We start from the raw sequence: 10,001 nt of genomic DNA on the forward strand, positions 1-10,001 counted from the left end.
AGTTTGGGAGAGGATGTTGAATTTTTAACTGTTATGATCTGTAGCGGAGGAGTTTGTGTTATATGCATTGCAATAATTATATATGTGCAGGAGGAGAAGGCATTGGAAATAAAATTGTTTTAATAGATTGTCTGGCAACCAACCGTTATTTGAGATTGGCCAGCATGCCACTAGTGTCCCCACAAGTGTCCACTCCATTATTTTGTGTTTAAACACCTGAGTATTCAGGGGACCCTCTGGTTGCAGATACCACACTCACGCAAAAGTAGAAAAGGAGGGCAGCAGTGAGTGGGGTACCACACCATGGCACCCCAAAGTAAGTGATCGCACACAGACCATTGAGGGTTTCACACATATGTGGCGTGTGAGCTGATGTTGCTTACTTTAGAGATTTGGCTAAGCTAATATTTGTATTTACTATACCATTATGCCATCACCTATCAATGGTGTTCTAATGGGTTGTGCTTTTCAAATAAATATGGTATTTATGACTTATGTTCTTTGTTGTATTGATAACCCTGCTGAAAATAACAGCGGTGACTGAAAAGGATTCCATAAAGATACTTACGCTTCACAAGACCTGATTTGATTTCGGTATTTTCCTAACGTAAATTTCTATGGTTACTATAGAATGCTTAATTTCCTTCATTTAAGAAAAATAAATCCTTGTCTAAAGAACAGGGGTGAAACCTAATAAAAGATAATATGCATTAAAAGAACAAATGTCCAGATTCAATTGCACAACAATGAGGCAGTTTGACCTTGAGGACAAATTTAGATCTTCTTCAAGATCTTTGCATTGGCTGTCGGCTACATTTACATTATAAAAGGTCTTCTTATGAATAAAGAAAGTTAAATGCTCTCTAGAATAGCACATAGACTTTTCTTTACAGACAAGATGAATAAATCAGAGGATGTTTACATTCTGTTCTGTTTTTGATGCATTCGGATATCTATGCGTGCATCATGCCCTTTATATATATATATATATATATATATATATATATATATATATATATTATTTTTTTTTTGTTTACCACCAAGAATACAGTTTGTGAATGTGATTTTAGGCATTTCCCCTTTTGAAATATCGTCTGTATTACAATTGAGGTTTTTGCCATATCAGTGGTTGGTTGCTGTGTTTTTTGTTTTTTTTTTTAACTTTTTAGTCTAACATTTTGTGAGATTGTCAGTACAGCTCTATTAATGTTGGACAGTAGCTTTTTCACCTTCTCTTAGTGTGTGTGTGTGTGTGTGTGTGTATGTGTGTGTATATAATATATATATATATATATATATATATATATATATGTATGTGTATATATATATATATATATATATATATATATATATATATATATATATATATATATATGTATGTGTATATATATATATATATATATATAATGTGTGTGTAAATATAGATAATGTCAAGAGTATTTGGACGCTTGATCATTACACCAACAGGGTCTGTAATGACATTGTATTCAAATACATATACTTTAATATGGAGTTGGTCCCCCTTTTGCAGCGATAACAGCTTCCACTCTTCTTGGAAGCCTTTCCACAATATGTCAGAGTATTTCTGTGGGAATATGTGCACATTCATTCTGTAGAGCATTTATGAGGTCAAGCACTGATGCTTGATGAGAAGGCCTGGCTTGCAATTTCCATTCCAGTTCATCCCAAAGGTGTTTGATGGGGTTGAGGTCGAGGCTCTGTGTGGGTCAGTCAAGTTTTTCTACACTGAATTCCTCAAACCATGTCTCTGGGGCCTCTGCTTTTTGCACTGGGGCACAGTCATGTTGGAATAGAAAAGTGCCTTCCCAAAACTGTTGCCACAATGTTGGAAACATAGCATTGTCCAAAGCATTAAGCATTAAGATTGCCCTTCACTGCAGATAAGGGGCCTTGCCCAAACCCTGATAAACGGCCCCATGCCATTATCCCTCCTCCACGAAACTCCACAGTTAGCATAATGCAGTCAGACAGGTAACATTCTCCTGGAATCCGCCAAAACTAGACTTGCTAATCTGAGTGCCAAACAGAGGTGGGATTCGTCCCTCCACAGAAAACGTTTTCACTGCTCCACAGTCCAGTGTCTTTGTGCTTTACACACCCCATCCGATGCTTGGCATTGGTCTTGGTGATGTAAGGCTTGCATGCAGCTGCTTGGACATGGAAACCCATTCCATCAAGCTCCCGCCACACAATTTTTGTGCTTACATTAATGTCAGTGGAAGTTTGGAACTATTCAGCTATGGAATCGTCGGAGCATTGGCGACTTTTACGCATCATGCATCTCCGTAGTCGTTGACCCAGCTCGGTGATTTTACGTAGTCTTCTGTTTCGTGGCTGAGTTGCTGTTCCTAAATGCTTCCACTTTCTAAAAATATCACTTTCAGGGTTCGTAGCCGATGCATCTTCTCAGAGCTACTGCTCCACGGCGGCTATCTGATATATTTAAAAGGACTTTCCTTCCCCCGAAACACCCCGACTCAAAATGGGAGCAATAGTGGACCTGCCGGGAAGGTGTAAGAGGGAGATTCGCATTGACATCCAGCCTCGCCTACCATATATACCAGATTCAGGCCTTGCGCCCCCCCGTGCTCGCCTGCCGCTAGTTTGCAGAGCTAGCTTCAAGTGTGTGTCACAGGACTGTGCATCGGCTGTTCTAGAGAGACAACTTGTGGATAGTGCCATTAAGGAGGCTTCTTGGTCAGACGGTATTTTGGCGTGAAACCCGCCATCTTGATTCTTCTGACACACGACAGGACACAGACCCATTGCAGCATACTAATCTGGAGAGAGCTGGCTCCCCTGCATGCTGGCAGTTGTCTAACAGATCTGCCTGATTGCTGACCACTGCAGACAACTAAACTTTGGGGTTTTCGGAATGCTGTTCCCCCTACTGCAACTAGAGGCACCCAGACATCGCCCCCTTCTGAGAGGCACTCTGTTCATACCACCTACCACTCAGAGAACAGCAGAGAAAGCTCTGCGAGTCCTACTCAGTTTGCTTCCAGGGAAGTCACAGCACCATTAACCTCATACTACACCTAGAGAGCTAGTAACTTGGGATGAGTGACTGCTTTGTTTTGCTTTATCTTGCATATTGATAGGAGGTCCGGGTCTTTCTGGACACCCCTCAGCTGAGTCTGATATCCCTACAACACCCTAGGGAATCTTACCATTGTTACCCTTTCTGTATATACAAAGCCTGAAGCTCAATCGCACACTAGGATTTACTGTATCTGACCATAAAATGGAGGTCACTCCCATACCCACATGAACCTATGTCGAACATTCCCTGCTTCATGTATGACCTCTACTAGTTAGCTCCCATCTTCTCTGAGAGCATTCTTCAGGCATGTACAACATTCCTTCTCTTTTGTACTCCTCTACGACTAGTAAAGACCATAGATCTGTGTTCCATATATTTTGCTACCTCCACTACAATCTTAAGGTTATATGTCAAGCTTAAATGGGTAAGTTTTTATCATTGAATGTGAGGGGATTAAACTCTTCCACTAAATGCCGCCTAGCGCTCTCCTTTTTCCACAAGCAAAAAGTTGATGTTGTAGCAGTACAAGAAACCCATTTTCAGGCCAAAGATCCCCCTGTTTTTAAAGATCATAGATTCCTACTGTGCTATAAGCTCCTTTTAAACATAAAGGGGTAACCCATTTGTTTAGCTCCAAATGTAACTTTACCTTTTAACTCTAGTATTGAAGGCAAAAATGGTAGATATTTAATTGAGACCCTTGCTCACTTACTATTGGGGAAAGTGGAAGTTAGGCTGGCACATCCACAGTGTACTCATACACGTTTTTAGTATATCTATGTAAAGAAGCTTATAAGATCATTATCTTTTAATACCCCCTGAGGAAGTCCCAAAAGCTGTATGGAACAAAACGCCTTGGGTTCACCTTTGATGCCCTATCCTCCTACCTAATTCTGATGTTATAAACTGTATGGTGATAAGGATTCCTCATACTGATACAGGAAACACCAGAAGGGCTTGTTATCAGCTAAGTTAATGTTTCAAGAGCTGTTGATGTACTTGCATTATTGTCTAAGTTTTGATGGAATACATTTTTTAAAGGTATTGCATTATGTTGCTATTTTATTTTTCTGGGTTCACAATGAGTGATGCAGAGCATACTAAAAGATTTGGATCTAAAATAAAACCTATTGAGAAACGAGATGTGTGCTTATTGCTTTGGACACTTGCTTGAGAACTGAAACCTTGTGGTATATAAACACTTTTTTCTGATTTCTGCGGAAAACAGTATTGCACTATTTTTTTATTTTATTTTTGTCTTCTCTTTTGGTTTTATGTCAACATGCCTGAATATATGGAGCTGATATCTATAGGAGAGACATTGGATTACCATATTATACAGATGGGCTGTATAATATGGTAGGAGGCTCCTTTTTGCTCTTTGGCATTTTTCTACAGAATATATAATTAGTTGTTGTATTTGATATTTATTATTATTATTATTATTATTATTATTATTATTATATTTTTATTTTATTTTTTATTAGAATCTGAAAATGGAAGTGATATATCTACTTGTATATCACTTAAACCTTTTGCCTCCCTAAACTCTCTAATGCAGAGCAGGTTTGTAGTACCTGATGGAAAGACCCCCCCCCCCCCAAGCAGTGGCAGAACGACCATTGGTGCAACAAGTGTGGTGCAATGGGAACAGAGATAATGGGGCCCGCTGCATGGGGAACTAGTGAGCTGTGTGCCCCGGTTCCCTCCTCCCCACTGCCCTGCTCTGGGACCCACCGCTAGCTTGTTCTGCCTCTGCCCCCTAGAGATGGTCAGAACTATAATATAACCATGGTAATCACTGTACATGTGCCAGGTAGAAATGTGAATAACAAAAGCATTTTCACGATTTCTACAACTACAAGGTTGTGTACGAAGAATGAATAAAAAGGATTAGTAAGTCTGACTATTTTTTCTACTGTACATAGAGATGTATTGTGATTTTTTTTTTTTATGATATTAAAACCATATTTTCCTAACAGATTGTTTTCATACCCTTTTAAACACATTGTATACACTAACTTGCTGAGCTGTATCTATTTAATACAGAAGATCAGGAACTTAACTGTATGTTTTTAATTCCAGGCTGTGGCATTTCTCAATTTGGAGAGATAACTTTTTAATTACTATAACAAGAACCAACTGGTTAATCTTTAATAAGAAGCAGATGAATTTGAGCTTTTTCTTCTCTTTCTGTTAAACAGAAAAAGAATGTTTTATTTGTCGTGAAGAAGAGAAGAAAGGTCAAGAGGAGCTGCAAAACTTCTGTGATTGCACTAATTTACTTGTACACGGCCAGTGCTTGCTAACATGGATACAGAAAGTGAGTAAATGCCCTGTACGGTCTTCTCCATGTTTGTGATGTTTGTTTTCTTGGTGGAAGAGTCACCGAAAGCTGATCTAAATTTTAGAATTTTGTGTATACAATCTCTTTGTACTTTGGAAACACTTATTGAGGTTTGTGTGTGTGATTTTTATTTTTTTCGCATGAACTTTTTTTAATATGTTTGACAAGAGAAGAACAAAGAAAGGGAAACTTACAAAATACAGCAAACAGGAGTTTCCAGGTATAGGGGCATATTTAACAAATCATGATAGTGCACTATCGTGCACTTACCGTGACAATCAGGTCCCTCTGTGTCCTCCGCATATTTAAGAAGGGTGCCTGCTGCTTTGCACTCCACTTCGTTTTTGGGAGCAGTCACCATTCTACAGTATGGTGACTGCTCCCAACTGCAATCTAACAAGTTCCGAAAAAATACTTTTTTCGGTAACTTGTCTTGATAATGTACGCTGGCGTACATTATCATAATTGTCAATTTCAGTGCTATCAGCTCTGCTCTGAAGAGCAGAGCTGGACAGCGCATGTGTGGAGGGATCACATGATCCCTCCCTGTCACTCACCGCTCTCTCTGCAACTATAGTTGCAGAGACACAATGGGGATTTTTTTTGCGCATGTGCAGTTTTTCGAACTGCACATGCGCAATTCCAGTATAAAGAAAAATGAAGAGGACCTGGAGGAGATCTGTGGACAACGCGTTCCGAAGAGGGGGGTAAGTGTGATTTTTTTTATCACAGAAACAGCAGTTTATTGGAACTGTTGTTTCTGTGATCCGTTTCTAATAAATTTGAGAAATAGTTCAATCCTTATCAATGCGATAAGGATTGATAACTATTTTTATTTTTGCCGAACATTGATAAATGTGCCCCCTAGAAACCAATGCAAAATTAGGTCCATAAGTATTGGGGGCAGAGTAAGGGAAAAAGTAGAGACAGGAAAGAAAGAAGAAGGGATGGAAAGGGGAAAGTCGCCAGACGAGGAGAAGACTGGTTGTGAGAACTGAAAACCTAGGAAAACTTGGAAATGGAGGAAAGAAATGAGAGTGGAATGCCTTAGGACCCCAGAGGAGGAGGAGACCCATGGCACTCAGTTCTGGGACTCCAAATGCAATTGAACTGAAGCGGAGTATGGCAAAGAATACTTGTGATGTATTCCGTGTTGTAGACCTGCCAGAATTATTTTGTTTTGGTTTTATATTTTTTTTCTTTTATTAAGGCAGATTTCTATAACTTGTGTACCAATTACAAATACAGCTGCGTGCTGAGTTTGGTTAAAAATTTAAAAAAATGCACAGGTCTGTCTATGACCTCTAGTGGAAAAAATGGCCCCATGAACTCTATTATGTTTTGATTTTGGCTGTGTTTTTACTAACATTTTAAACCCCATTTTACACTCGCCTGAAATTTTATCCATTTATATTTAGAGCAAGATTTGTGTATAGTTTCACACATTTTGTTTTGGCTTCTTATAAGCTAGTGTAGTGAATGTGTGGTTATCATATGTCCCAATTTTCCAAGGAAAGTTTCTTTTTTATTCTTCTACAAATCTTAAATTAAATTAAAAGTGAATAGATTCCTATAATTGTTGTACCTTTTATGTCCCAAATAAGAAAGTATGGGGTTAATGTTAAGGCCTAAGCAGTAAGCCTTGGTCACATGGGTATGTGGTTTTTGTTTTGTGTTTTGTTTTTTGTTTTTTTGTTTTTCATTTCAGTATTAAGGGAGCTCTAGCTAAAGTTAGTCTTGCTCTGTGCATCAACTTGCAACACACAAGGAAGGGGAAGGTTAAAGATGATGCAATAGGCTCTTGACTGTGAAGCAATTCTTCAAAAAAGAAAAAGTTTCTAACTCATGTCACATGATTCATTTTGTGTTCTGCAATAGAATATACAATAGTGAATGAAGACACACCTAGAACATGGAGGTTGTAAGAATCTTTGGTCACCCTATTCCAACAGCCATGTTTCAAAGTATCGGGAACTGAGGACTAGTGGCAATTATGGCAATTGGTTGCAAAGGCTCTAACTGTGATATGGAAAATGAAATTATAGAATGAAGTGTCCTCACTTATGATATAAGTTCATGCGTGTGGGGGACAAATATACTCCCACTCCACATGCCAACCCACTTTTGAATATGCACATCAGAACAATAAACTGAGTTTGCAGATTATTAAGTGAATTCATCCAACCCTACACTTTGCCTATAAAAACAGTCTGTTATAAGGAAATGAGGGTAATTTAATTTGTACATGTAGGTTTCATCTACTGGTGTATATACTGTATTTTATTGCAGAATGTTGTCAAATAGATTTTGAGGCATTGCGATAATACTAGGTGGTTTACTGTATGTCTTTCCAAACACATGGTTAAAAAGAGGAAGTTGCATGCTTTCGTAACAAGAGCTACATTAAATTCTTATAGGTGTTAATCCTCTTCGTCCCTGTTTCATAAATGTATGATATTTAGATATTACGGAATATATTAGATAGAATTCTATTCATATGGAAAATATGCACTTTCATATGAGTTACTACACTTATGTATGTGGCAAGCTTATTGCTTTTGCGATTTCAAGGTTCCTCATTCAGAGCATTGTCAATCATGCCAAAAACTTGATACTTTTGGTATGTTTTATTGCTACCAAAGTGAAATTGGTTGTTGACTCTTTGCTATCTAACAATGCAGTTTTATGTTGCAATATAAACACAAATGATGTTTGCATCAAAGGAGCAGATTTTATGCTTAAAATAAAGTGATCAACACATGATGTCTCCCACAGCTGGTTCATAGCGTACGTATCCAAACAATCTACCCCCTTCATTAGGCAGTCGGTCATAATGCAGCCAAACCAGATGTTACTAGTTTAGTTTACATCAGATAAACTATAGAAATGCACTTATTCTCACGTCAATTCTTGCTATAAATAAAAAAAAAGAAAAAAAATCTTTTTTTTGTGTTCGGCTCTTTGTATTTTATTAAAGTTTGGTATTCTAAAAAGTTTATAATTTGATTGTAAGGAATGGTCCATAATAAAATTGTCTTTACAAACTCTGAAAACACATCAGGGATAGACCTGTTCAAGTTAGAATAAATGGTTATAAAAAGTTGAATGCGCCGGAAGACAAATAATTCGGTCATGTGAGTATTAAGGAATATAAGTAGAGTTACAGATGTAGCAGAATTTGCTGCAGTGATCAACACAGAAACCATTTTACTATTAAATTGTATATTCTGTGTTATTTACACTAAAGCAGTCCAAGATTTGTCACTAGATAGTATGGTTTTTCCACTTAATTCTTAGCCATATTATTTGCGATTGCATACTAATATAGGACTTCAAATAAAATTGAACAGTTTGATTGAACAAAACATCATTTACAGTACATGTATGAAATGAAGGAGATCCACATAGCAGAGTTGATTTAAATTAATAATACAATGCCTCCGATTAAAACCTATAATTGACTGTCAAATATCAAAGCTTCTCTGATTTTATACATTGTGAGAATTTTGTTTTAATTGACTTGTTTGCAAGATAGTAGTTCAGGCAAATTTAGATTTCAGTCTCACTGTATACAACACTGTGCCCTGTTCTTCGATTTCTGCTTTGCTCTCAAACTGGTACCATGTTTGTCTGATATCAGCAGTCTTCTGGTGCCCACGACCTTTTGGTTTCCTAGGGGTCGATTCCCAAGTTTTCTAAGTCTTCTTGCTGGTAAAGGTTGTGAAGGTCATGAGACCTCTCTAACATTCTAACCATGCGCTTATTGTTTGTACGTGGCATTGACCCTGCTGATGCTCATCTTGCATCTTCTGCTTTTCAAGAGCTGTCTGTGCAGATTGAGAAGCATGAATGAGGGCAAGGACCAGATCCTTGGACGAGCGCAAGGAGCGGGCGGGAGTGTGAATGGAGAGGAGGTTAGAGATATAAGGGGCAGTAGAGTGGGAGAGAACCTTGTAAGTGGTGGTGAGGAGTTTGAAAAGAATTCTGTAGGGGAAGGGGAGCCAGAGTAGGGCAAGGCAGAGAGGGGAGGCAGAGGAGGAGCGGCGTGAGAGGTAGATGAGTCTTGCGGCCGCATTGAGTATAGAGCGGAGGGGGGAGGGGGGAGAGACAGGAGTGGGGGAGGCTGGTGAGGAGGAGGTTGCAGTAATCCAGGCGGGAGATGATGAGTGCGTGTATGATGGTTTTGGTGGCCTCCTGAGAGAGAAAGGGACGGATGCAGGCGATGTTGCGTAGTTGGAAGCGACAGGCTTGGGCAAGAGAATGAATGTTGGGGGCAAAAGAGAGAGAGGGGTCAAGGGTGACACCCAAGCAGCGGAGTTGGGTGACAGAGGAGATGGTAGTGTTGTTAACGACAATGGAGAGGTCATGGTGGGATGGAAGGCTGGGAGGAGAAAAGACAATGAGTTCAGTTTTGGAAATGTTGATTTTGAGAAAGTGCTCCGACATCCAGGAGGAGATGGCGGAGAGGCAGTCGGATACCTGAGCGAGGAGGGTGGAGGAAAGATCGGGTGAAGAGATGTAAAGTTGAATGTCATCAGCATAAAGGGGATACTGAAGGCCAAAGGAGGAGATGAGAGCACCAAGGGAGAA

General features: G+C 39.1%; 1 protein-coding gene across 1 annotated transcript in view; it reads left to right on the top strand.

Annotated features, from left to right (window-relative positions):
• LOC142099205 (uncharacterized) overlaps positions 1–10,001 on the top strand; it is a 335,178-nt gene that overhangs the window by 29,142 nt on the left and 296,035 nt on the right. Inside the window, exon 2 of the mRNA XM_075182423.1 lies at positions 5,269–5,387. Within this exon, the coding sequence (XP_075038524.1) occupies positions 5,269–5,387 (119 nt within the window). The remainder of the gene's footprint in view (positions 1–5,268; positions 5,388–10,001) is intronic.

This window comes from Mixophyes fleayi, chromosome 8 (assembly GCF_038048845.1).
Source record: "Mixophyes fleayi isolate aMixFle1 chromosome 8, aMixFle1.hap1, whole genome shotgun sequence".
NCBI classification, from domain to species: domain Eukaryota; kingdom Metazoa; phylum Chordata; class Amphibia; order Anura; family Limnodynastidae; genus Mixophyes; species Mixophyes fleayi.